Source organism: Sebastes umbrosus, chromosome 15, assembly GCF_015220745.1.
Source record: "Sebastes umbrosus isolate fSebUmb1 chromosome 15, fSebUmb1.pri, whole genome shotgun sequence".
Lineage (NCBI taxonomy): Eukaryota > Metazoa > Chordata > Actinopteri > Perciformes > Sebastidae > Sebastes > Sebastes umbrosus.
In genome coordinates this window covers 4,512,768-4,540,675 of record NC_051283.1, presented here as the reverse complement: position 1 = coordinate 4,540,675, position 27,908 = coordinate 4,512,768, and the positions used below count along the sequence as shown (strand labels likewise).

Below are 27,908 nucleotides of genomic sequence, written 5' to 3'. Positions count from 1 at the left end.
CAGATTGTAAAGTCCTCTGAGAAAGAAAGTTATGATGTTCAGCATCCTCTTCTATGTTCACTGCCCCCCTGTCAAAATAAGTAGTAAAAAAAGTGAAATCCTTGTCATATTGGTGTCCACATTATGCAGGACGTTTGTTTTTATGGTGAACAGGATATTAGTTGCTCACCCATAAGGGTAAAAATATATATTAAAATATATATAATTGTATATAATGTGAAATATTTCACAGTATAATACTTACTGTTAGCAGGGCGAAACCCTGAAATACAGATGAGAGAAAACAATGTAAGAAAATGATTCACATTTCAGAATTAATGAAAGCAGAAAAAGAAAAAACAGCACTTTGTGCTTCACTATCACTTGTCAAATAAATGGATTGAGTTACCAGAAGTACCACACTAAATATGCAGGACGAGACTATCACAGGTATTTATTTGAATTCATCAGAGGAATAAAAACATCTCTGTTCCTCACCGTTATTGTTCCTCCTCCAGATGAAGAGTCCAGCGATGCAGACCGCCAGCAGCAGCAGCAGCAGTAGTCCTACAACAACTCCAATAACAGGACCAGCAGGGAACCCTGCAGGAGGAACTGGAACCAAAACAGAACATTCACACTTTGGGTTCATTCACACTGTGTGCTGCATGTTTCTGAAAGTGTTTTCAGTGGTAATGCCTCAGTTCTGGATATGACTTTCATTTCAAATCAACATTCAGGCAGTGCTGTCAATCATTATTGGTCAAACAAATGTGTAGTAAATAAAAACCCTGACAAAGAGGTTCACAGCTTATCAGTGGTTTAAATGGGTACAGTAAACCAGGAGTTCAAGATATAAAACCTTTATTTAGCGCACATCTATGTGTGAAAAGCCATCAAACTTGACAGCACCTCTCAGAGTAAATGTCAGCACCGGTCCTCTAAATGTGGTTGCTGTTGCACGTTTTTAAGACTTATGGCTGGTTATGTAATACAGTGGTTCTCAAACTTTAGAATAATCAGGTTAGTGTTCGAGACCCCCCCCCAGCCAGGCGTAAACAACTATTTTTACGTGCGATTTTGAGTGATTATAGTGAACGCTCTGATTAATACATGTAGGATAATTAATATAAGGCTTTGTTTGTGTGTTTAGTTTGGTTTAGTTTGAACAGCTAGCTCCTAGGCGTTGTCCAAATGTGCTCCAGGCACTGTGGATTTCTGATGCGTTTCGTGACTTTTTCTCTCCCCTCGACCCGCCGGAAATGCCCCGTCAGAAACTCACCTGCATGCACACTTTGATTCTCACAAACACACTCAATAAAATCTGTTCTGAGGCAAATTATTTCACTGGTACAGGCGATGTAATGTAAAAACCATCCCCCAGTCTAAAATACACCATCACTTGTGATTCCAGTCTTACCCCAGTTGGTCCTGATCACTGCTTTGTCCAGTCTGGTGACGATGTCGTCCACCACACCAGAGAGATGAAACACACAGTCGTACCTCCTCCAGTCTTCAGGTGTGACTGATGACAGGTTCAGCTCAACACTCATCTGGAAGGATCCATCATGGTTGGGGAGGATCTTTCCGAGGTCCACGTCCTCATGAATCTCCTCTCCATCTTTCCTCCAGAACATCATGGCTCTGTCGGGGTAGAAACCTGTAGCGTGGCAGCTGACTGGAGAGGAGGGAGTCTTCTGGAGGAGAGATACTGAGGGACGCTCTGGGGAGAGGGACAGACACAGATGAGTCTGCACTGAGACACCAGGATGTGTCAGGATATTATTTTCATTGGAATGATACAGTGCCTTAGAAGCACTGAGTCAATGTACAACAGTACATCTTGCCATGTGATCCTACCTGTTCTCTGCAGAGAGCTCCTCCCATAGTGTAGGTACTTCCTCAGCCATTCAGGAAATATTTGGGTGTAGTAGTTTTTGTTGTATTCTAAGTTAGCTTTGTCATTATCCCATCGAAGTTTGGTGATGAAGGCCTGTTGTTTTGGAGCGGTCCATGTCAGCGTCTGCAGGTCCAACACAAGGAAATCTTCTCCATCATAACCATACTGACTATAACCAACAACCTCTCCAGTCTCGTCGTCCCACTCACAGCCGCTCATATGCTGAAAAATGTGGGCATCTGAGAGAGACAGAGACAGAAAAAAGAGACATCTCAGTACAGCCAGCTCCTTTACCATTCTACCTTCTGTTTTAGAGGGGTGGGGTACAGGGGATGTTCAGGGGTAGATAAATAGTCAACAGTAGATGTCACATAGAAGTGGTGTACATCATCTGAAAGCTGGGAACCTGAAGATTCATTTGAGATGCAGCACTGTGTCAAGTTGTTCTAGTCATAAATCAGAATTAAAATGTATTAATAAATGGATGAATAGATTTAAATAAACAGTGAAAGTGTAAAAGAGCACAGAACATTATGATAGAAGTATATGATGGTCATTCCCATGCTCTATTATGTCTCATAAGTTGTTACAGCAATTTTTGGGTTGATACCATTTGTTACAGATTTGGTGATAAATTTAACCATTTTTTACCGCTGGAGTATTGATAAAAATGATCAATAATCTCTTCAAAATACCACATTAAGGCACCAAGACCTTGAGGAACACCATAGAAAAAGCCATGCTGTGATTTGGTATCAAAAACGTTTGACATTTTGAGATTTCTCGGCGATTGGATGGCGAGCACTTCTGTTGTGTAAACTGGTCAGAAACCCCCTTATTGTCAATCTAGTTAGGAAAGCCATCCATCCTCTGAATGCTCTAGGTCTCTAGTTTGTGGCTGTAAAGTTTCATGAGGCTGTGATTATCCTAGAGGTCACCACAGGTCATTTTATACAGTGAGGTCAAGTTTCAAAAAATGGTCTCACTACACTGAAATGTCTCCTGTGGGGACTAACATCATCACACATTAATACAGTTGGGCTCATTGGATCCACAAGAGTCTCCGCTTTACAGTGATACCCAATTTATGTAATTCAAGACTGTTTAGGGACCAAAGTATGCAGAAATATTAAAATACACCATTTTAGAATATGCGGAAATAAGAGAATTATACTGCATCAAGGGACTCCTTTGAAAATCGCCATGGCAATATTTCCTCGCCAAATTTAGCGTAACTTTGCAACGTTATTTAGCGATCTTCCCGACAAGCTAGTATGACATGGTTGGTAGCAATGGAGTCCTTAGATTTTCTAGTTTCATATGATAACAGTATCATCACTCAGTGCAACAACCTCTTAAAGAGGTTAAGGGGTTAACAGATAATATGACATCTTCACCACAGAGACACACACACATTGGCTCAGTGTGTTTATACTGTAAGCTTTGTCTCACCTCAGAGGGAGGAAACATTTCACCAGTAAAAAGTTACATATGAACATAAACATACTGTACCTCCAGTTTGGTTTAAGCGCTGCTTCAGGCTGTCCAAGTTGGCTCTGAAGAACTGCTGGCTATCAAAACACTCCTGAGAATACCACTCCAGCTGTTGTGGCTCATCCTTTAATAGTTCCCTCATCCAGTCCTGTTTGGGTTCTGGGGTCTTGTTGTTGCTGTCATAGTAACCCACCAACACTTCATCGACTATCATGGTACCCATAAACTCTGGGAAGTTTCGGACTCCAGAAGTTGCAGTAAGGAAAAATTTCAGGGAGTGTTTCACTGCAGGACAAAGAAGGTTTTGAATTGGATTTTGAATATTTTTGAGGGGTTGATTGATTAACCCATTTGTGCCTGCAACTGAAACTTTGAGTTCAACATTTTCAAAATCGGTCAAACCGTTTGGCTGAAAAGTGAGTTTTTTCTTATCATACTAAATATAGTCTTTTGGCACATGGGACTACTGTTTTTGCACTCCGTTATATTTTAGGTAAAAACAGTAGTCACGTGTCCTCAGATGAGATATACAGTACTATGATAAGAAAATGGCTGTATCTCAGAAACTACAAAGGGCACAATCAAGTATTTGGTATCTATGAACTCATACAAAGTTGAATAACAAAGATATGCACACATATGCAGTGTAAAAAGTGTTGTATTGTTAGATACTTGCCAAAAGTATGTCGGTACCAATTTTCAAATATTTTGATCAATCAGAACAAATGTGTCCTTATCATACTAAATATAGTCTTTGGGCAAGAATGGGTTAATTGATTGTCAATTCCCCAAAAAGGAGAATTTTGTGATATGTTGAATTACACTGAGCTACAAAAGAATATGTTATAGACCCATTCTCATTACTAATAGATAGATAGATAGATAGATAGATAGATAGATAGATGTAATTTATTGATCCTAAATTGGGAAATTCTTGTGTTACAGCAGCAGGTTATCCAGGCAATGCACAGGAACAGTAAATATACATATTAACACTAGAGGTAATATCTATAGTATACTCAATATAAAGAATATATTAAAATACACTATAAATATACCAGACTACTACAACTAGTTTAGAAAATATAAAATATGAACATAGAATAAAAATAACATGCTACAACAGCAAAGTGTGTAATTAAATACTATGTACAGTATTAACAAAGTGTGCAAGTTACAATTTTGTTTTAAAATAAAACAAAAATAAAATGAGGTATATATATATATATACCTCATTTTATTTTATTTTAAAACAAAAATTTAACTTGCACACTTTATATATATATATATACCTAATTTAATTTAATTTCAAAACAAAATTGTAACTTGCACACTTTGGACCTCTATTTTCATAGAGGACCTGAGCTTGAGGAAGACACAGATACCACCCCACGAGGGTGAAAGGGAGATTTCTTTTTTTGAATATGTATATATATATATATAGATATGGATATAGATATATATCTTTTTTTATTATTGTAAGCCTGCTAACAGCAGAGATTTGCTCTTTTACAGTTGATAGAATTATTATTAAGGAAACCTAGTAAATGTGTTGGAATTGCTGTAATATATAATTTTGATTTAGTTATGTCATACTACATAAACAATAATATTGGGGGACAGTATGTCCTCTCTATGATCACAGCATTTCCCACAGCACAGAGGTTATGTCTCCTAGCAACAGTCAAGGTTTCCTCTATCACGTTTATGACGACGTTATTGATATATTATTGCCTAAACTAAAGCATATATACGATTTATGTGTCGTTCTGTGACACAATGGCGTGTAGGTCTATATAAAAACTGTAAAGAAGATTCCATATCCTTTCATGCATTTTCTACCTCAGTTTATGTGGTTTGAATATCTATGCCTTAGTTTATATCCTTAATTATCGTTTTGCTAAGTGCATTTCTATTGGCTGAGTAGCCTGTCAATCAATCATTCATAGCAGAGGTAACTTGTCTCCTTTTTCTGTTGCTCCAGAGAGTTCTGTGACAAGTGAGCTGTAGTTGAGCTACAACGTAATTAGTATTGCACAGTTTGGACATTTTAGACAGTGAGAGCCTGTGTGCGTCCATTGAGATGTAAGTTTCCTTTTTGCTATTTGAAGATATAAGTCTTAAAGGTCCCATATATACTCATTTTCAGGTTCATACTTGTACCTTTATTACAAGGTAATATTTCATTTATTTCCCTCACTGTCTGCTTGAATATGCCTGTATTTACCCTCTGTCAAAAATGCTCCGTTTTCGTGCATTTCAACAGAATTGCAACAGAATTGCAACAGAATTGCAACAGAATTGCGTTGCCTGGCAACAGTTTGGGTCCATGTTTACTTCCTGTCAGCTGATGTCATTCACATACACTGCAACCAGAAATAAACTGGGACACATTTAGAATGTTTACGTTTAAAACCCTGTGATGGTCAAAATATTGTATATTTGTGACATCACAAATGGACAGAAATCCTAGCGGCTTGTTTCAAACGCACAATTTCTGAATACGGGCTGTGTGTGTATTTCTCTGTATATTGAGCGCTTCGATACTTTCACAGTATTTATAAAGCACTTAAACCTGCTTTAGAATATAAAAGACATGAAAATCTCACTTTTTACAATATGGGACCTTTAAGTTGTTACATGAGGGATGCATAATTGTTAGCCGTGCTCGTTACAGAGTTAGCTCTGTATTTACTGTGTAGTACGAGATAAGAGGGGCGCTGCCCAGTAGAACCATGTGTTCATAAGAGATAGTGCATACGAGATATTGAATGTTATTTTAATTTATTAGCTATAATGTTGTTGATCCTGTTATTTGACAGCACTGTGTAAGAGTATTAAGGATCACAGTATATCCTGTATATGGTAGTAATGTTAGTTATATGGTGAAATTATGTACATAATGCTGTATTCTGTAGAGTAAGGTTGCAGCGTTGTATGTTACAGAACAACACAAAACGGACACAAATGGTGCACAGTGCGTGAAGTTTACAATAAAGTTCACTGAAGACAAATCCATCTCAAGAGCATGTTTACTGATGTCCCACGGTTATTCCCTTATCCTACCAGCATAGTAGTAGTCAAGCGCAGGTCGCCTTGTCTGATTTATTGTGACATTATTGTAAGTTCAGTGTGACAAAGTGAAAGTGATTCCTCAATGTCGCACTACAAAGTGAATAAAACAAACAAGTTTTGCAACAACAAGAATAACAAGAAATAACGGTGAGAGTCACAATATGATCTTACCTGTAGCTGCAACGTGACAGAAGAGGAGCAAGTTGAGCAACACAATTAACTTCATCTTGTTTTGAGTAGAAGAGAGAGTGAGAGCTACAGCCAGCTGACCAGCAAATATTTAGATATGGGTCAGGTTCCTGGAGGGAGTTATGACGTCCAGTTGAGGGGCTGATAATATCAAAGGCTCATAAGCGAGACCAATCCACGTCTTTTGAAATGTACTATATCTTTAAAAGAATTATAATTATTATAGCCTATTTGTTTTACTTTTTTTACTTAACATCCACGAAAAAATATGTTGAGCAAAATTTCAGTTTCCTTGTAGTTCGCTCTAATTTGCGGTTTTCCGTAGCTTTCACTGCCGTACCTAAAGCTCCCATATCGTGCTTATTTTCAGGTTCATACTTGTATTTTGTGTTTCTATTAGAACATGTGTACATGCTGTAATGTTCAAAAAACATTTATTTTCCTCATACTGTCTGCTTGAATATACCTGTATTAACCCTCTGTCTGAAGAGCTCCGTTTTAGTGAATTTCAATGGAATTGAAACAGAATTGCGTTGCCTGGCAACAGTATGGGTCCATGTTTACTTCCTGTCATTAACATACACTGCAACCAGGAATAAACTGGGACACATTTAGAATGTTTACATTAAAAACAGTATAATGGTCTGAATATTGTATATTTGTGACATCACAAATGGACAGAAACGGCTTGTTTCAAATGCACAATTTCTGAATATGGGCTGTGTGTATTTCTGTGTATATTGAGCGCTTCGATACTTTTACAGTATTTATAAAGCACTTGAACCTGCTTTATAATATAAAAGACAAAATTTCACTTTTTACAAAATGGGACCTTTAATGTTGGACATCATATGATTTTTAGTTATGAAAACTCAAGTATTAATACATGGCATAATGTTACCTAAAGTACGACATATTTAAACAAGAACAAAAAACATGCACGATAACAAAAAAATTATACTCATCTTTACAGAGCGCCTCTTCTGATAGCCTGGTAAGTACATACGTAAGTACTATGTAAGTATACCTCGTAGTACTACGAAGCGAGTTCAACATACCCAGGGTATCTTCTCGTTATCTGGCTTCACTAACCCTAACAACTGAGATCACGCTATGCGGTCCTACGAAGGTGGTTATCAACTCGGTAAATCAACTCAGGTTTTCTCTATCTGCCTACGATCTGACCAATCACAGACATGGACAAGTCTACTGACAGGCAGACAGACGGGCAGAGCAGCATATTTAACAAAGGAAGAGCAAACTATATTAGACAAATACGAAGAAGTTAAACACTTAATCCAGACTAAAATTAACACAGTTGAAGCTGCCAAATGCAGGAAGGACAGCTGGAAAAAGAAAAAACTCCCGATGTATGAATGCGTAAATTATCTTATTATTTTAACGAACACTCAAAAGTAAGATATAGGTCTGGGTATCATCGGATAATCCGTTTTTCCTTTTGAATTCAGAAAGGAAAAAACGTTTTTTTATTTTTTCGTTTTAAACCAAAAACGAGAAAACGGCCGTTTTCTCATTTTTGGTTTCTGAATCAAAAAATTAAAAACGAACCCAAATCGGGCCGTTTTTTGTTTTTGCGAATTCCTTTTCTCATTATTCGTTTTTAATTGAAGAACGGAAGTCACGTGGGTTTTTCGTTTTTTCGTTTTAAACCACAAACGAAAAATGGAATCACGTGGTGCTCTGTTTGTTTTTTGTTTCCAAACGAAAAACGAAAAAAACAAATTAAAAAAACGATCCGATTTAGTTTCTTCAAGATTCTTTCTGTCATTTTCTGTTTTGAATCGAAGAGCGGAGAACGGCAGTCACGTGACCAGGAAGTGAAGGTAAACATGTCAAAATTAAAGCCAAGAAGATAGTGTGGTCATTCTATAAAAGTGTAACATTATTTAAGAACAGGATCGAGGTAACAGTAGAAGATAAATAGGCTAAATAAATACACAAATAAATACATACATAGATATATTTTTTTTTTGTTCTTTTCATTAACACATGAATGTCTTTTATCCAAAAAGTGTGTGATAAATTACAGGGAGGGTCTCTACAGATGTTATACAGAACTCTCACATAATTGACAATTTTCTCTCTCACACCCTCACTATGGGCTGTTTCTTTATGTCGGCAGGTGAGAAGCACTATGTGGCTAATCCTTTCAACACACCTGACACTTCCACCTGATCCCTTCACTCCACTAGGAAGGCTGTAGCCGAGTAGTTCTATATCATGATAATGCTGATTTTTCAACCAGCGATTAGGACATTAATGCCAGCTAGACAGAATAAAGCTCTGTCTGTCATGACAATAGTACTGTACTGAAGGCCACTTCATCACTCCAGATACTGTAGATTTAACAGATACCTGCTGTCTTCAGATGGCTGTAAAGAGTCACCCGAGTAAAGGAAAGGCCTTCAGTACAGTTCTATTGTCATGACAGACAGAGCTTTATTCTGTCAAGCTGGCATTAATGTCATAACCACTGGTTGAAAAATCAGCATTATCATGATGTCGAACAAATTAACTTAATTACATATACTACCAAATAGACTAGAAATGATTGAAAATCATCATAAACCACCAAACAGAATACAGAAAGTTAGTGATTTCAGTTTTTTAGTGAACTCAGGCTGATTAATCATCATATTAGACTATGATGTCTGAAGGTTGGCAAACATGCTGATCAACCATACTTATCTACCATTGACCAGGATTATTGACTTGACTTTTCATCTATAAATGCGTCAAAATTGAAAATTTGACTGAAAAGAAAATCCTTGGGGATTGAGGAGTGGTGACCTCTGACCCCTGTGGTGGGTAACGTCACAGAAGGCCTACTCATAAAAAGCACTGACTTCACTGATACCGAATCTCCCTCCAAACTAAATTGTAAAGCTGACGGCCCCTCAATATGATCTAATCAATACAATACAATACAACTTTATTGTCCACCTGGGTGGAAATTTGTCTTCGTCTCACAAAACACAGAAAACAACAAACATTAAAAACCAGACAGCAGTTAGTAAAAAACAGAGACAGGTTATGTTACACATTAAAAACAGTTCATGTCAGTGTCTGTGGCTCAGATCTGCTCAGTCACTGTGTTGAGGTACGAATATTGATGGCACTAGTTGGGATGAAAGACTTTTTAAACACATGTTTAGTTGCCAGAGGGGCTCTATAGCGCCTCCCGACTGGCTGCAGAGAGGATGGGAGCTATCTGCCAGGATACTCCTCGCTTTCTTCCTCGTCCTTTCTGTAAAAAGTTGAGTCAAGGGCTTTTGGGGTTTACCACCTATTTTGCCTGCCATTGACACAATCCTAGACAGTTTATTCTTCTATCTACAGTGTAGGTGACCGTACCAGGCAGGAAGGTTAAATGTTAAAATCCTCTCAACAATAGTTTTGTACACTAATTCTAAAATCTGCCGGCTGACACCGAGGCCACTAAGTTTCCTTAGAAGATAAAGTCGCTGTGAGCATCTCTTGAAAATATACTCTGTATTTTCAGAGAAGCTCACCTAGGTGTCCAGGACTGTACCAAGGTATTTAAAGTGTTCCACAGTTTCAACATGTTGGCCATCAAGTGAAACTGGCTCTGTGATCAAATGTTGTTTTGTGCAGCACATGATTAATTCTTTCTTCTCGGCCACATTGATTTCTAGCTGGTTAGTGTGACACCATGTCTGAAGGGCTGTAGTGTGGGCCAGATAGGCAGCTTCACCTAGTAGGCCTGTTTCCTGTAAAAGGCCAACTAAGGCCATGTCATCCGCATACTTAAACAGTCTAAAATGTTTCTCATTGGTCATAAATTCATTAGTAAAAAGAGAGAATAGCACAGGGGAAAGAACACAGCCTTTGGCAGCCTGTGCTCACAGTGAGCACCTCTGACATGTTCTCTCTGACACAGACCCTCTGATCCACACAACTAACCCTGTGTTGATGTTGAGATCAATGAGCCTTTTCCGGAGAATATGCGTCTTCATTGAGTTAAAAGCTGAGCTAAAATCCACAAATAAAGCTCTGGCATAACCTTTAGGATGCATAAGGTGTTTTGTGACTGTGTTAAGCAGAGTCAGCGTCGTCTGGGACTCTGACGCTCTTATTTAAGCGAACTGGAGCAGATCTAGCTTAGTAGCCACTGTGCTGGTCAGGTGGCTGGCAAGAACTCATTCCATGGTTTTACACAATATGGAGGTTATTGCGATAGGCCGAAAATCACTTGGCTTACTTGCGCCTGGCTTTTTTTAGCACAGGTCTAATTATTGAGAATTTCCATGATTTTGGCACAGTGCATGTGTCTAGGATATATAATTAATTAGGCTTTTTTAGGTACAGTATGTATTTATTTAGCCTATTTATCTTCTACTGTTACCTCGATCCTGTGCTTAAATAATGTTACACTTTTATAGAATGACCAAACTATCTTCTTGGCTTTTATTTTGACATGTTTGCCTTCACTTCCGGGTCACGTGACTGCCGTTCTCCGCTCTTCGATTCAAATTCTAATTAATTATATATCCTAGACACCTACACTGTGCCAAAATCATGGAAATTCACAATAATTAGGCCTGTGCTAAAAAAGCCAGGCGCAAGTAAGCCAAGTGATCTTTGGCCCATCTCAATAACCTCCATATTGTGTAAAACCATGGAACGAGTTCTTGCCAGCCACCTGACCAGCACAGTGGCTACTAAGCTAGATCTGCTCCAGTTCGCTTAAATAAGAGCGACAGAGGCCCAGACGACGCTGTGCTGACTGCTTAACACCGTCCACAAAACACCTTATGCATCCTAAAGGTTATGCCAGAGCTTTATTTGTGGATTTTAGCTCAGCTTTTAACTCAATGAAGACGCATATTCTCCTGAAAAGGCTCATTGATCTCAACATCAACACAGGGTTAGTTGTGTGGATCAGAGGGTCTGTGTCAGGGAGAACATGTCAGACAGGCTGCCCACAAGGCTGTGTTCTTTCCTCTGTGCTATTCTCTCTTTTTACTAATGAATTTATGACCAATGAGAAACATTTTAGACTGTTTAAGTATGCGGATGACATGGCCTTAGTTGGCCTTTTACAGGAAACAGGCCCACTAGGTGAAGCTGCCTATCTGGCCCACACTACAGCCCTTCAGACACGGTGTCACACTAGCCAGCTAGAAATCAATGTGGCCGAGACGAAAGAATTAATCATGTGCTGCACAAAACAACATCTGATCACAGAGCCAGTTTCACTTGATGGCCAACATGTTGAAACTGTGGAACACTTTAAATACCTCGGTACAGTCCTGGACACCCAGGTGAGCTTCTCTGAAAATACAGAGTATATTTTCAAGAGATGCTCACAGCGACTTTATCTTCTAAGGAAACTTAGTGGCCTCGGTGTCAGCCGGCAGATTTTAGAATTAGTGTACAAAACTATTGTTGAGAGGATTTTAACCTTTAACCTTCCTGCCTGGTACGGTCACCTACACTGTAGATAGAAGAATAAACTGTCTAGGATTGTGTCAATGGCAGGCAAAATAGGTGGTAAACCCCAAAAGCCCTTGACTCAACTTTTTACAGAAAGGACGAGGAAGAAGGCGAGGAGTATCCTGGCAGATAGCTCCCATCCTCTCTGCAGCCAGTCGGGAGGCGCTATAGAGCCCCTCTGGCAACTAAACGTGTTTAAAAAGTTTTTCATCCCAAATGCCATCAATATTCTAAACTCAACACAGTGACTGAGCAGATCTGAGCCACAGACACTGACATGAACTGTTTTAATGTGTAACATAACCTGTCTTTGTTTTTTACTAACTGCTGTCTGTTGTTTTCTGTGTTTTGTGAGCCGAAGAGAAAAATCCACCCTGGTGGACAATAAAGTTTGATTGTATTGTATTGATCAGTTCATATTGAGGGGCCGTCAGCTTTACAATTTAGTTTGGAGGGAGATTCGGTATCAGTGAAGTCAGTGCATTTTATGAGTGGGCCTTCTGTGACGTTACCCACCGTAGGGGTCAGAGGTCACCACTCCTCAATCCCCAAGGATTTTCTTTTCAGTCAAATTTTCAATTTTGACGCATTTATAGATGAAAAGTCAAGTCAATAATCCTGGTCAATGATAGATAAGTATAGTTGATCAGCATGTTTGCCAACCTTCAGACATCATAGTCTAATATGAGGATTAATCAGCCTGAGTTCACTAAAAAACTGAAATCACTAACTTTCTGTATTCTGTTTGGTGGTTTATGATGCTTTTCAATCATTTCTAGTCTGTTTGTTAGTATATGTAATTTAGTTAATTTGTTCGACATCATGATAATGCTGATTTTTCAACCAGTGGTTATGACATTAATGCCAGCTAGACAGAATAAAGCTCTGTCTGTCATGACAATAGAACTGTACTGAAAGCCTTTCCTTTACTCGGGTGACTCTTTACAGCCATCTGAAGACAGCAGGTATCTGTTAAATCTACAGTATCTAGAGTGATGGAGTGGCCTTCAGTACAGTACTATTGTCATGACAGACAGAGCTTTATTCTGTCTAGCTGGCATTAATGTCCTAATCGCTGGTTGAAAAATCAGCATTATCATGATATAGAACTACTCGGCTACAGTCTTCCTAATGAAGTGCAAGGGATCAGGTGGAAGTGTCAGGTGTGTTGAAAGGATTAGCCACATAGTGCTTCTCACCTGCCGACATAAAGAAACAGCCCATAGTAAGAGTGTGAGAGAGAAAATTGTCAATTATGTGAGAGTTCTGTATAACATCTGTAGAGACCCTCCCTGTTGTATAACATCTGTAGAGACCCTCCCTGTAATTTATCACACACTTTTTGGATAAAAGACATTCATGTGTTAATGAAAATAACAAAACAAAAAAATATCTATGTATGTACTTATTTGTGTATTTATTTAGCCTATTTATCTTCTACTGTTACTTTGATCCTGTGCTTAAATAATGTTACACTTTTATAATATGACCAAACTATCTTCTTGGCTTTTATTTTGACATGTTTGCCTTCACTTCCTGGTCACGTGACTGCCGTTCTCCACTCCTCGATTCAGAAGAGAAAATGACAGAAAGAAACTTGAAGAAACTAAATCGGATTGTTTTTTTAATTTGTTTTTTTCGTTTTTCGTTTGGAAACAAAAAACAAACAGAGCACCATGTGATTCCGTTTTTCGTTTGTGGTTTAAAACGAAAAAACGAAAAACCCACGTGACTTCCGTTCTTCAATTAAAAACGAATAATGAGAAAAGGAATTCGCAAAAACAAACAAACGGCCCGGTTTGGGTTCGTTTTTCATTTTTTGATTATCCGATGATACCCAGACCTCCTTCCTGCATCTGTCGGTTTAAACTGTGTTGTTTATAGCCTGATTATGACTGTAACTTCTTCATTTGTGTGTAATATTACCACACAATCACAGCATCGAGCTTTGATTGGCAGCGTCGGGGCGGGCCATGGGGGTCCACGCCCGTCCAAAAAGGTCACTGTGCCCCCTCAGCTGAATTCTCTCCTGACAAAAAACTAAACTGAAATAACAGCTAAGCTATTAGTAAAATTAAGTCATTCAGTTTAGTAATGGAAGGACTTAACACTGCAATGCAAAATAAAGCACAAAACAGTGATAGTTTTGCATTTAGGAAACCACTAGGACATGTACTTGGGCTTGATTACATTGTTTTCTATTGGAGTGTCCTAACTGCCTGCGAACAACACGGCGCGGCACAGCGACGTTTTGTCTGAACTTCTATCGGATACACGGTTCCTATTTTTTCCTGTCACTCATATTGAGAGGAACGGCTGATAAGTTTAGATAAAATGAGCCGAGAAAACCGGGTCAGTTGTCCTGGATGTAAATGAAGATATTAACTTGATTACTGACATTTTCAGCACAGACATTGACGCTCGCAGTGATATGTAATAAAGTTCACTAGTGAAACTTTATTACGAGCTACCTGTCAAAAAATACAACAGCCACCTCACTAATGGTTCAAATAAAACACGAACACACAGTGCAAAGAGACAACTATGGAAACTGTGGGAAATATGAGCCGTCACTACAATATTCCAGTAAGAAGCCTCGTTTTGATCCGCTCCGTTTGCGTGTTTTTTTTTGTTTTGTTTTTTTCAATATAGCTCAATAGAAAAAAATGAGACAAAGTAGACCTACAAACCTGGTGCATTAAAGCACAATTAGGACCAAGAGAGTAAAAAGCATCCTGTGCTCCTCTCACATCTTACTTTTTCTACCTGTTTGGATTATTCTGTTCAGTATTGTGGAATAAAACCATGGACTAATGTTACACTACAGCAGGCTGAGCAGGGACAACAACTGGTGAGTGAAACATCCACATTTAGTCTTTATTAACTTAAACTATAGTTGTGAAGAAATCAGTCAGACTGTTAGATTAATGTGTTGTTGAACTCCCTGTTAACTGTATCTTGGCACCTGCGTGTGCACATTTTGACCCTGGCACTAGCAAGACGCAGGGCGTGCCTGAGGAGTTATCTGTAGCCTCCAATACCTCATTTCAAAACAGAAACTAAAATAAGGTGGCAGCTGGCTGGAGAAGATCACTAGATAACAACCTACTTGCTCTTGGCTATATCGTATGTTAATGCCAGTAAATATAAAAAATAAAACGTGTGTTTTCTGATAAAAAAAAAAAAGTAGATAACAAGTACTACTAACCCATCTTTGAGGTGGTTACGTCTCCAGCTCCAGTCTGATCTGGAGCTCACAGCTGATATGTTCCTGGTTTGTTTACATGATGTAACAGAAGTGCAGATTTAACGTATTCAGTGGACAGAGAACGTCAGATGCGCGATGCAGCGCGATAGTCGGACGCTCGCATCCAGTTAGGACACGGTGTTAGTTTATAACCTGTTTTTGTGGACATAACAGCATGTGTGTGCGTGCGTGCGCGCCTGTGCGCATAAGTGGCAGTACGTATACACCTCTGTCAGTTTATTTCTTTCATAAAACATGATAATGTTAAAGACACACTTAATAAAGACTATATGAGGTGAAAAAATGCCCCCCCTATCAAAAAGATTACCCGCCACCCCCCTAACACTCTGGCGCCGACCCTGTGTCTATGAGAGCCGGCTGTCAATCACTCGTAAACTCCGACCAAACGGTCAAACTAGGCAGCGCTGATCAAATATGAATCGATATTCTGTTACGTTAATGTTCATTTCTCTCCTCAGATGTTTTCAGAATCATCTGGTAGTGCACGGTTTAGCTGTAAAATTAGAAAGTTTGTTACGCCGCCATCGCCATTGTGAAATCTGGTGAAGGAACGCCAACTTCTGGTCACATGACCGGAGCACAGCCAATAGGAACGCACTCTCAATGAAATGACCTGTGATTGGTCAAAGTCTCCCGTCACGGGCTAGATGCTCTAAAGCCTGACGAGCTTGGGGTGATAAAATATTCGCCCCTCTCGATTTGAGGACGCTGATTGGCTAAATTTAATGTGAATCGTTCAGAGCTTGAATCAGCTATTGGCTAAGCTGCTACACAGACCCACCTGCTGTGGGCGATTTCTCCATCGCCCCAGAGCTGAACTACAGACAGACACACAGGCAGAGGGGAGTCAGACAGGCAGAGGGGAGTCAGACAGACAGAGGGGAGACAGGCAGAGGGGAGTCAGACAGGCAGAGGGGAGTCAGGGGACGAAAACCATATGTTTTCCACAGATGTTTTTCTATCAAATTTTACACATATTACTGGATGCATTCCAAATAATTTAAACATACAAATATTGACAATTTGTATCATTTATTATTATTATTAATAGTAGTAGTAATGTTTTTTTTGTTTGTGGCTGTCTGGCTCAGGGGAGGCGGCGCCCTAGCGCCCTCTATTGACCGGCCGCCACTGGGGTTAAGTGTCTTGCTCAAGGACACATTGACATGTGACCGGAGCAGCCGGGGATTGAACCACAAAACTGTACTTAGCTACTTAAGTAAATGTAATAAATTGCTTTCCGCCTTTGTACAACAAAACCTAAATGATGTCGTTTTTTTTTTATTCATAGTCTGTGAGGAGAGGTCTAGGTAGATTACAGTAGGGCTGCAACTAGCAATTATTTTCATTGTTGATTATTTTCTCGCCTAGTTGTTTGGTCTATAACATGTCAGAAATTGGTGAAAAATGTCGATCAGCGTTTCCCAAAGTCCAAGATGAGGTCTTTTACTGACCGACACGCCCCCTTATTATATATCAGTTATGGTACGTGTCCACAGGGGCGTTTTTTATCGCGAGGGGACGCGACGCTTCCCAACATTGGACGCTTGGTGGGCTGTCCCTAGAAACAAGGCACTCGGCTCCTGATTGGACGAACGTTTTCCCTCCGTTGGCTGCTGCTCAAACCAGAACCAGTATGGAGGCTCGTTTGGAAACTATCTTCTCTTATTTCACCGACTGACAGCTGAGATCAGCTGCTGCCGTCATCAGAAACGGACGTCGCTTCATGTGACGCTTCAGAGGAAACGACCTTCTCATGTCTCTTAAAACATATTTCCTTGTTTCCTCTGTCTACGCATGGTTTCCTTGCGTCTCTCCATGCTTCTCTTGTGGGAGGGACTAAGACGCAAGGATGAGACGCAAGTGAGGGAAACGGGGATGCAATTAAGAGCTTTGGGATGCAGCCTGAGACATCAGAAAGTATCCAAGGTGGTATTGGTACTGTTGGAGTAATGTTTAATTTATTTGTTTCCTTTGCTTTCTGGATCACCGTCCATCCAAAGCTTTTTGTTTCCTCCTTTTCCTTTTCCCAACAAGGTTTTAAAGTGTCTTGAGTTGGATGATCTTGATTATGGCCCTGTAAATTAACCCAATAGCTAAGTGATAGCTGTATCTTCCTCATGGCATTTCTATCTGTAATGCTGCTATTGGAGTCGTTCTAAATGCACCTGTACATAGTCTCAGAGCCTGATATTGTATCCAACTTTTTTTAAGATGCTTTAGCTGCAGATCCATATACTACACTACCATAATCTAATGTTGATCTAATTAACCCAATATATATGGCCTTCAAAGCAGTTCTATCTGCCCCCCATTCGCTTCCAACTAAACATCTCATTACATTCAGTACTTTCTTACATTTGTCCACTAATTTCTGTACATGTACAGCCCATGTAATTTTTTTCCTCAAACCATGCTCCAGTAGTCAATGCAGCATCTACATATATACCGTAATTTCCGGACTATATAGCGCACCTGATTATAAGCCTCACCCAGTACATTTTTAAAGGAAAAAACATTTTGTACATACATAAGCCGCACCTGTCTATAAGCCGCAGGTGCCCACATTGTAACATGAGATATTTACAAAGAAAGACGGTACACAGAAAGAGTTTTCAAAGTTTTAATAACATACCTTAACTTTTCTTAAGGCACAGCAGCAGCAACACAGCAGCAACACGGCAGTAACACAGCACTAACAGGGCTGGTTAAAAAAACATAAAAGTCACTTATGACTTTTAGCCGTCTTCATCTTCCTCCTGTGCACTGAAACCATGGAAGTCTTCCTCCTCAGTGTCGGATTTGAATAGCCTCAGATATACTTCGCCACACACTTTCTCAGTCTCTCTTTCGTTGTCGCTTTCAGTGTCACTCTCATCCTGAGGCAAATTCACTCCTGAGCTTGTGCTGTCCTCTCCGTCACGCAGCAGACCGGCTTTTCGAAACCCGTTGGTGATGGTGGATTTTTTCACACTGCTCCACGCTGACAGGATCCACTGGCAGACTTGTGCAAAAGTTGCTCTTCGCATGCGGCCAGTTTTGGTAAACGATTTCTCGCCGCTGGTCATCCAAGCCTCCCATTCAACTCGGAGTGCCACTTTAAATGCACGATTCACACTAATGTCAAGTGGCTGCAAATACTTTGTTGTGCCCCCAGGAATCACAGCTGGAATGGAGTTTGTCCTCTTGATGGCTGCTTTCACAGAATCTGTAATATGGGCCCTCATGCTGTCCAAAACGAGTAATGCTTTTTTTCTATGAAAAAATCCTCCCGGTCGACACATATATTCCACCTGTCTCACTCTTACCTTTTCTGCTCGAGCGCCCCTGGCGGCCGTTAGAAAAATGTATAAATTGGCCGCATCATTGCATAAGCCGCAGGGTTGAAAGCGTGTGACAAAAGTCGCGGCTTATAGTCCGGAAGTTACGGTATGTATGAGGGGCACTGTCAAACAGCGGACTCACTGCTTACAGCTGACACCAGGCGGATCCACACATCGAACATGTATATACACACACACACTTTACTTCAGTATTTGCATTTTTTGCTAATTTATACATTTTATTCCATCAGTTATTTACAACTATAGTTAGTTTTCAGATTAAGACTTTACATACAAAAACACATACATTGAAAGCTTTTACTTAATTTGGAGTATTTTTTATTGCTACTTTTTCTTAAGTAAGGTCTCCCTTGTAAAATAGATTTGTGTCAAGGTATTAGTTTAAAGGGGTACAAAGTGGCTCACCCACAGCTTCTCCTTAAAATCCTCCTGCTGCATAGCAAGCTGATCCAGGAGGGAAGTCCACTCAATAGCATGAGCAGAAACTAGTCTTTCCACAGTCAACTCAAACTCACAAACTTTTAAAGAACAAATGTTCAACTCTGCTGGGTCCATTTTGGTCAGTTCATTCTGTCAAGGTATTAGTTTAAAGGGTGGACCCAAATGTAGAGTGACCAGGGAGACAGATACATTTAATAAAAAGAAAGCTTTAATTGTAAAGCTGGTGGAAAAAACAAATCTTACATGAAAACCAAAAACAGAGGGCAGGCTGAGAAAAACAAAGTACAAAGGAAAAACACCAAAAAACTAAACTGAGAACAAAAACTAAATTACAAACCAGAAGACACAAGGATCACAGGCAGGATGGCAGGATGGCAGAGATAACACCGGAGACAACACAGACTAGGCAGGAGCGACACGAACTGACAACAACAGAGGGCTTAAATACAAGAGGGCGATTAGACACAGGTGGAACAAATCAGGGCGGGGCAGACAATCAAAAAAGGCGGGAAAACAAACAAAGGTAGGAAGTAAAACCAGACAAGACACAGGAAGAGTGAATTTCAAAATAAAACAGGAAACACTGGAATGCATAAATATAAAAGAACCCAAATCCAAAACAAACCAAAATCACAATAACAGAAGTAATAAACCAAAAGGAGGAGATAAGACAGTCTTAACTTATAACAAAAAGAAAAAGTCCAATGTTCTCTGGTACAGTGCCAGACCATGACATTTTGATCTCACTTCCAGGAATATAAAAATAATAATAATAACAATAATAATAATAATGAAATATTTGTTGTACAGATTGTAAAGTCCTCTGAGACAGAAAGTTGTGGAGTTCAGCATCCTCTTCTATGTTCACTGCCCCGCTGTCAAAATAAGTAGTAAATAAAGTGAAATCCTTGTCATATTGGTGTCCACATTATGAAGGAAGTTTATTTTTATGGTGAACAGGATATTAGTTGCTCGCCCACAAGGGGAAAAATATATATAAAAATATATATAATTGTATATAATGTGAAACATTTCACAGTATAATACTTACTTTTAGCAGGGCGAAACCCTGAAATACAGATGAGAGAAAACAATGTTAGAAAATGATTCACATTTCAGAATTTATGAAAGCAGAAAAAGAAAAAAACAGCACTTTGTGCTTCACTATCACAGTCAAATAAATGGATTGAGTTACCAGAAGTACCACACTAAATATGCAGGATGAGACTATCACAGGTATTTATTTAAATTCATCAGAGGAATAAAAACATCTCTGTTCCTCACCGTTATTGTTCCTCCTCCAGATGAAGAGTCCAGCGATGCAGACCGCCAGCAGCAGCAGCAGCAGTAGTCCTACAACAACTCCAATAACAGGACCAGCAGGGAACCCTGCAGGAGGAACTGGAACCAAAACAGAACATTCACACTTTGGGTTCATTCACACTGTGTGCTGTGTGGTTCTGAAAGTGTTTTCAGTGGTAATGCCTCAGTTCTGGATATGACTTTCATTTCAAATCAACATTCAGGCAGTGCTGTCAATCATTATTGGTCAAACAAATGTGTAGTAAATAAAAACCCTGACAAAGAGGTTCACAGCTTACCAGTGGTTTAAGTGGGTACAGTAAACCAGGAGTTCAAGATATAAAAGCTTTATTTAGCGCCACCTATGTGTGAAAAGCCATCAAACTTGGCAGCACCTCTCAGAGTAAATGTCAGCACCGGTCCTCTAAATGTGGTTGCTGTTGCACGTTTTTAAGACTAATGGCTGGTTATGTAATACAGTGGTTCTCAACCTTTAGAATAATCAGGTTGGTGTTCGCGACACCCCCAGCCAGGCGTAAACAGCTGTTTCTATACACCTCCACCAGCTGATTTTGAGTGATTATAATGAATGCTCTGATTAATAAATGTAGGATAAATAATATAAGGCTTTGTTTGTGTGTTTAGTTTGGTTTAGTTTGAACAGCTAGCTCCTAGGCGTTGTCCAATGTGCTCCAGGCACTGTGGATTTCTGATGCATTTCGTGACTTTTTCTCTCCCCCCGACCCGCCGGAAATGCCCCGTCAGAAACTCACCTGTATGCACACTTTGATTCTCACAAACACACTCAATAAAATCTGTTCTAAGGCAAATTATTTCACTGGTACAGGCGATATAATGTAAAAAACATTCCCAAGTCTAAAATACTCCATCACTTGTGATTCCAGTCTTACCCCAGTTGGTCCTGATCACTGCTTTGTCCAGTCTGGTGACGATGTCGTCCACCACACCAGAGAGATGAAACACACAGTCGTACCTCCTCCAGTCTTCAGGTGCCACTGATGACAGGTTCAGCTCAACACTCATCTGGAAGGATCCATCGTGGTTGGGGAGGATCTCTCCGAGGTCCACGTCCTCATGAATCTCCTCTCCATCTTTCCTCCAGTACATCATGGCTCTGTCGGGGTAGAAACCTGTAGTGTGGCAGCTGACTGGAGAGGAGGGAGTCTTCTGGAGGAGAGACACTGAGGGACGCTCTGGGGAGAAGGACAGACACAGATGAGTCTGTACTGAGACACCAGGATGTGTCAGGATATTATTTTCACTGGAATGATACAGTGCCTTAGAAGGACTGAGTCCATGTACAACAGTACATCTTGCCATGTGATCCTACCTGTTCTCTGCAGAGAGCTCCTCCCATAGTGTAGGTGCTTTTTCAGGAAGTCAGGACATATGTGGATGAGGTAGTGTTTGATATTTTCTAATCTAGCTTTGTCATTATCCCATCTAAGTTTGGTGATGAAGGCCTGTTGTTTTGGAGCGGTCCATGTCAGCGTCTGCAGGTCTAATACAAGGAAGTCTTCTCCATCATAACCGTACTGGCTAAAACCAACAACCTCTACAGTCTCGTCGTCCCACTCACAGCCGATTATCCTCTGAAAAATGTGGACATCTGAGAGAGACAGAGACAGAAAAAAGAGACATCTCAGTACAGCCAGCTCCTTTACCATTCTACCTTCTGTTTTAGAGGGGTGAGGTACAGGGGATGTTCAGGGGTAGATAAATAGTCAAAAGTAGATGTCACATAGAAGTGGTGTACATGATGGTCATCCCCATGCTCTATTATGTCTCATAAGTTAATATTTTTTACTGCTGGAGTATTGATAAAAATGATCAATAAACCCTCCAAAATACCACATTAAGACACCAAGACCTTGAGGAACACCATAGAAAAAGCCATGCTGTGATTTGGTTTCAAAAACTTTTGACATTTGGAGATTTCTGCAAGAATTGTATTTTTCGGCGATTTGAAGGTGAGTACTTCTGTTGTGTAAACTGCTCAGAAACCCCTTATTGTCAATCTAGCTTGGAAAGCCATCCATCCTCTGAATGCTCTAGGTCTCTAGTTGGTGGATGTAAAGTTTCATGAGGCTGTGATTATCCTAGAGGTCACCACAGGTCATTTTATACAGTGATGTCAAATTTTAAAAAATGGTCTCACCTCACTGAAATGTCTCCAATGGGGACTTATATCATCACACATGAATACAGTTGGGCTCATTGGATCCACAAGAGTCTCAGCTTTACAGTGATACCCAATTGATGTAATTCAAGACTGTTTAAGGACCCCAGTATGCAGAAATATTCAGATACATCATTTTAGAAAATGCGAAAATAACAGGTTTATACTGCATTAAAAAAACTGCATGTGATTATCATAAAGTGTGCATGTGTAAAGTCAAGGGACCTCTTGGAAAATCGCCATGGCATTTTTTCCCCGCCAAAATTTAGCGTAACTTTGCAGCATTATTTAGCGATCTTCCCGACAAGCTAGTATGACATGGTTGGTAGCAATGGATTCCTTAGATTTTCTAGTTTCATATGATAACAGTATCTTCACTCAGTGAAACAACCTCTTAAAGAGGTTGAGGGGTTAACAGATAGTATGACATCTTCACCACAGAGACACACACACATTGGCTCAGTGTGTTTATACTGTAAGCTATGTCTCACCTCAGAGGGAGGAAACATTTCACCAGTAAAAAGTTACATATGAACATAAACATACTGTACCTCCAGTTTGGTTTAAGCGCTGCTTCAGGCTGTCCAAGTTGGCTCTGAAGAACTGCTGGGTATCAAAACACTCCTGAGAAAACAACACCAGGATTTGTGGCTCATCCTTTAATAGTTTCCTCACCCAGTCCTGTTTGGGTTCTGCGGCCTTGTTGTTGATGTCACAGTAACCCGTCAACACTTCATCGACCATCGCAGCACCCACCAACTCTGGGAAGTTTGGGACTCCAGAAGTTGCAGTAGAGAACATTTTCAGGGAGTGTTTCACTGCAAGACAAAGAAGGTTTTGAATTGGATTTTAAACATTTTTGAGTGATTGATTGATTAACCCATTTGTGCCCGCAACTGAAATTTTGAGGTTTGGACTTGCCTCAGCACTAATTTGAAGAAATGTTCAAAATCGGTCAAACCGTTTGGCTGAAAAGTGAGTTTTTCTTATCATACTAAATATAGTCTTTGGGCACATGGGCCTACTGTTTTTGCACTCCTTTATATTTTAGGTAAAAACAGTAGTCACGTGACCTCAGATGAGATATACAGTAGTATGATAAGAAAATGGCTGTATCTTAGAAACTACAAAGGGCACAATCAAGTACTTGGTATCTATGAACTCATACAAAGTTGAATATCAAAGATATGCACACATATGCAGTGTAAAAAGTGTTGTACTGTTAGATACTTGCCCAAAGTATGTCCGTACCACTTTTCAAAACTTTTGACCGATCAGAACAAATGTGTCCTTATCATACTAAATATAGTCTTTGGGCAGAAATGGGTTAATTAATTGTCAATACCCCAAAAAAGGAGAATTTTAAAATATGTTGAATTACTCTGACGTACAAAAGAATATGTTATTGACCCATGAGAGAGAGAGAGAGAGAGAGAGAGAGAGAGAGAGAGAGAGAGAGATGTACTTTATTGATCCCAAATTGGGAAATTCTTCTGTTACATCAGCAGGTTATTCAGGCAATGCACAGGGACCGTAAATATACAATAAATATACATACCAACACTAGAGGTAATATCTATAGGATACACAATATAAAGACTCTATTATAATACATTATAAATATACCAGACTATTACAACTAGCTTGGAAAATATAAAATATAAAATATGAACATAGAATAACAATAACATACTATAAACAATAGCAAAGTATGCAAGTTACAATTTTGTTTTAAAATAAAAATAAATTAGGTAAATATTATATATATATATATAATAATATAATATTTAAATACAAATGTTGTGCATTGAGCAATGAGTAATGTAGATGGCCAGTATACAATCATTATTATTATTTATTGTAGGCCAACTAACAGCAGAGATTTGCTCTTTTGCAATTGATAGAATTATTATTAAGGAAACCTAGTAAATTTGAATTGCTGTAATATATAATTTTGATTTAATTGTGTCATACCATAAAAACAATCATATTTGGGGATAGTAGGATAGGATTTCCCACCGTAGAGGTTCTGTCTCCTAGTAACAGTCAAGATTTCCTCTATCATGTTTATGACAACGATATTAATAAACTGGGAAAAAAACAGTTCGTAAACTTGTGTTTGGTCGATTATTTCTCTGTTGTTACAATGCTAATTGGCATTATATTTTACATGGTTGGAAAGCCTGTTTATTTACTTTCATAATGATGTCCAACTTGTAAGGATCATGCATTTGTGAGATGAGCAGCACAGCTGATGATGTGGGTAGCGCCCAAGAAAGATTTGCCAAAATGCTCTGCCAATGGTAAACAGTGTATTCTCCTGTTGGTATTGACTCTTGTTTTGAGCTCCAGGTGCAGCACCTGTGTGCATGGGGCCTGCTGGGTGCTGCGCCCTACTAAAGTGATCATTTGGTGTCTGCTCCAAGCATCGGCATGCCACGTTTATCTAATCTGGATAAGGCCCGTGCGACAGGGCAAGTTGAAGCTGGTGTTCCGCAAAACCAAGTTGCAGCATTATTTGGAGTCAGCCCTGGTACCATCTCCAAACTGAAGGCCAAGTTACGTGAAACCGGTGGTGTAAAAGACAGACCGCGGAGTGGGCGTCCCAGGAAGACAACACCCCAGGAAGACCGGTTCATCACCCTTACAGCACTGAGGAACCGTAGGCTGTCTTGTAGAGATTTGCAGGCAAGGTTTGCAGGACGTTATGGCATACAGATCTCTGATCAGACGGTCAGGAACAGAATGCACACAGCCAATCTCAGAGCTCATAAGGCTACCCACATAATCAGCTGTGCTGCTCATCCCACAAATGCATGATCCTTACAAGTTGGACATCATTGTGAAGGTAAATAAACAGGCTTTCCAACCATGTAAAATACAATGACCATTAGCATTATAACAACAGAGAAATAATCCACCAAACACAAGTTTCCAAACTTTTTCTTCCCAGTTTGTATTCCCTTTTAATTGCCTAAACTAAAGCATATATACAGTTAAGGTGTCGTTTTGTGACCCAATGGCGTGTAGGCCTATATAAAAACAACAGTAGGCTTGTGGTATTATTGTAAGTTCAGTGTGACAAAGTGAAAGTGGTTCCTCAATGTCGCACTAAAAAGTGACTAAATCTAACAAGTTTTGCAGCAACAAGAATAACAGGAAATAACGTTGAGAGTCACAATATGATCTTACCTGTAGATGCAACGTGACAGAAGATTAGCAAGTTGAGCAACACAATTAACTTCATCTTGTTTTGATTAGTAAGAGAGAGTGAGAGCTACAGTCAGCTGACTAGCAAATATTTCGATGTTTGTCAGAAGCTTGGACCTTGTCGACTCAGGTGCGGATCCGCCCTCAGGTGTCTCACTCATTTTGGCCATGCGCCCAGGATACGGCCCGCCTACAGAGAGGTATCATACGAAACTAGAAACCCTAAGGAATCCATTGGTAGATTTGAAAACAGGAATTTTATGTCATTCCATTTGTTGTATTTCTACTTTTACTGAACTAAAAGATGTGAATACTTTTTCCACCACATTCAGCATGTTGTACTCGATTCATTATTAAATCAGCAACTTGACTTTTTCCATGTGGTTTACTGGAGACAATCCATATGCAGTGGGACTATGTGACCCTAATGTTTGAGAAATCCATACACAAAGTTTGTAAGTGATGCAACTAAATAGTACTGATTACAGTTTAGTGAGTCGAGACGTTTCTTGCTGCAGTCTGCAAAAGTGGATGAAAATAAATAAAAAGATGGATTTAATCTAAGATTTTAAAGATAGTCCTAATTTGAATTGATATCATGGAAACCTGGAGAGAGGAAGTAAAGAACAACATTGCCCTCTGCTGGTCTGTTAAAGTGATTACTAAAAAAGAACAACTACAATGTGACAGAAGAGCAGAACTTTGAGGTGTGACATGAGAATAAAAAGAAATCTACTTTAGAGCTGCAACGATTAAGCGATTAGTTGTCAACTATAATCAATTAATCAGTTTGAGTAATTATTGTAAGAAAAAAAAATTCTCTGATTACAGCTTCTTAAAGGGACTGTTTGTAAGAATCAGAAATGCTTGTTTACAGCGACACCTGTGGCCGTTAAGTCAACGAAAGTAAGCGTCGGGCTCGCGCTTGTGCTCGCTCTACATATACATGAACGAGCATCGCTCAAAACAGTGAGGTGACACACGTCAGCTAAAACCACAATATCACTCTATATTTCAGCTGCTTGGCAGTAATGTTAGCTGATTTGACAAAGGTCTCTCCATAATAATAATAATAATAATAATAAGTTTATTTGTATAGCACTTTTCAAGCACAAAGCACAAAGTGCTTTCCAAGGCAATTCATATAACGTACAACAGAATACACCGAAACATAAATAATTAAATAAAAACAATAGGATGGAAAAAATAAAGAAACAAGCATATACATATTCATACAGTTACATATGCACATATATATACATGAGCACACAAGCATACAAAAGACTAAAATGCATCTGATTGAAAAGCAATTTTATAAAAATTGTTTTTTAGACGGGATTTAAAAATTGTGACCGAGTCTGCTGATCTAATATCAATTGGAAGACTGTTCCAGAGTCGGGGAGCCAGTACTGCAAAAGCACGATCGCCTTTTGTTTTCAACCTTGTCTTTGGAACTGTTAAAAGTCCCAGACTTGCTGACCTGAGGGGCCTGTTTGGACGGTACCGTGTGAGGAGCTCAGTGACATACTCGGGTGCTAGGCCATTCAGAGCTTTATATGCCATTAAAAGCACTTTAAAATCAATTCTAAAAGACACTGGGAGCCAATGTAGTGAAGCCAGAGTCGGTGTGATGTGAGAGCGGCGTTTGGTTTTGGTTAGCAGTCTAGCTGCAGAGTTCTGAACTATTTGGAGCTGCTCAATTGCTCGATTATTTAAGCAGGTGTACAAGGCATTACAATAATCAAGACGGGAGGATATCAGGGCGTGTATAATTTTCTCCGTGTTTTTGAATGAGAGAACTGATCGAATTTTTGAGATATTTCATGAATCAATGCTGATCCTTGTGTTGGCTTTTCCTGCTTCAGCCTCCTGACCGCGGTCGGAGGGAACAGGGGAGACACCGGCACCCGGTCAGAGACGATAACGTTTCTCTCTGCGGAGCCCCGTCACTTCACAATACACGGAAAACCTCTGTTGGTCTGGAGGAGCTGCAGCAGTTCTTTCTGCACCAACGTCCACTGTACATTC

At 39.5% G+C, this 27,908-nt stretch overlaps 3 protein-coding genes and 1 long non-coding RNA gene across 4 annotated transcripts in view; all 4 read right to left on the bottom strand.

Moving 5' to 3' along the window:
* The window catches only part of LOC119502689 (major histocompatibility complex class I-related gene protein-like), a 94,969-nt gene extending 88,251 nt beyond the window's left edge, over positions 1–6,718 (bottom strand). The window contains exon 1 of the mRNA XM_037793810.1: positions 6,620–6,718. Coding sequence (XP_037649738.1) covers positions 6,620–6,674 — 55 coding nt within the window. The 5' untranslated portion in view covers positions 6,675–6,718. The remainder of the gene's footprint in view (positions 1–6,619) is intronic.
* LOC119502692 (major histocompatibility complex class I-related gene protein-like) overlaps positions 1–27,908 on the bottom strand; it is a 167,807-nt gene that overhangs the window by 132,624 nt on the left and 7,275 nt on the right. The gene's annotated exons all lie outside the window — the stretch shown is intronic.
* On the bottom strand, positions 126–26,656 carry LOC119502691 (major histocompatibility complex class I-related gene protein-like). The gene is made up of 6 exons (XM_037793818.1): positions 25,863–26,656; positions 23,222–23,488; positions 21,822–22,100; positions 1,400–1,702; positions 478–594; positions 126–262 (listed from the first exon to the last, which is right to left on the bottom strand). The coding sequence occupies exons 1-6, from the start codon at positions 25,915–25,917 to the stop codon at positions 141–143; spliced, it is 1,143 nt and encodes a 380-aa protein (XP_037649746.1). The 5' UTR covers positions 25,918–26,656; the 3' UTR covers positions 126–140.
* LOC119502718 lies at positions 19,586–20,486 on the bottom strand. Its single transcript, XR_005210146.1, has 3 exons — positions 20,453–20,486; positions 20,220–20,237; positions 19,586–20,043 (listed from the first exon to the last, which is right to left on the bottom strand). It is a non-coding gene; the product is annotated as an uncharacterized LOC119502718 (long non-coding RNA).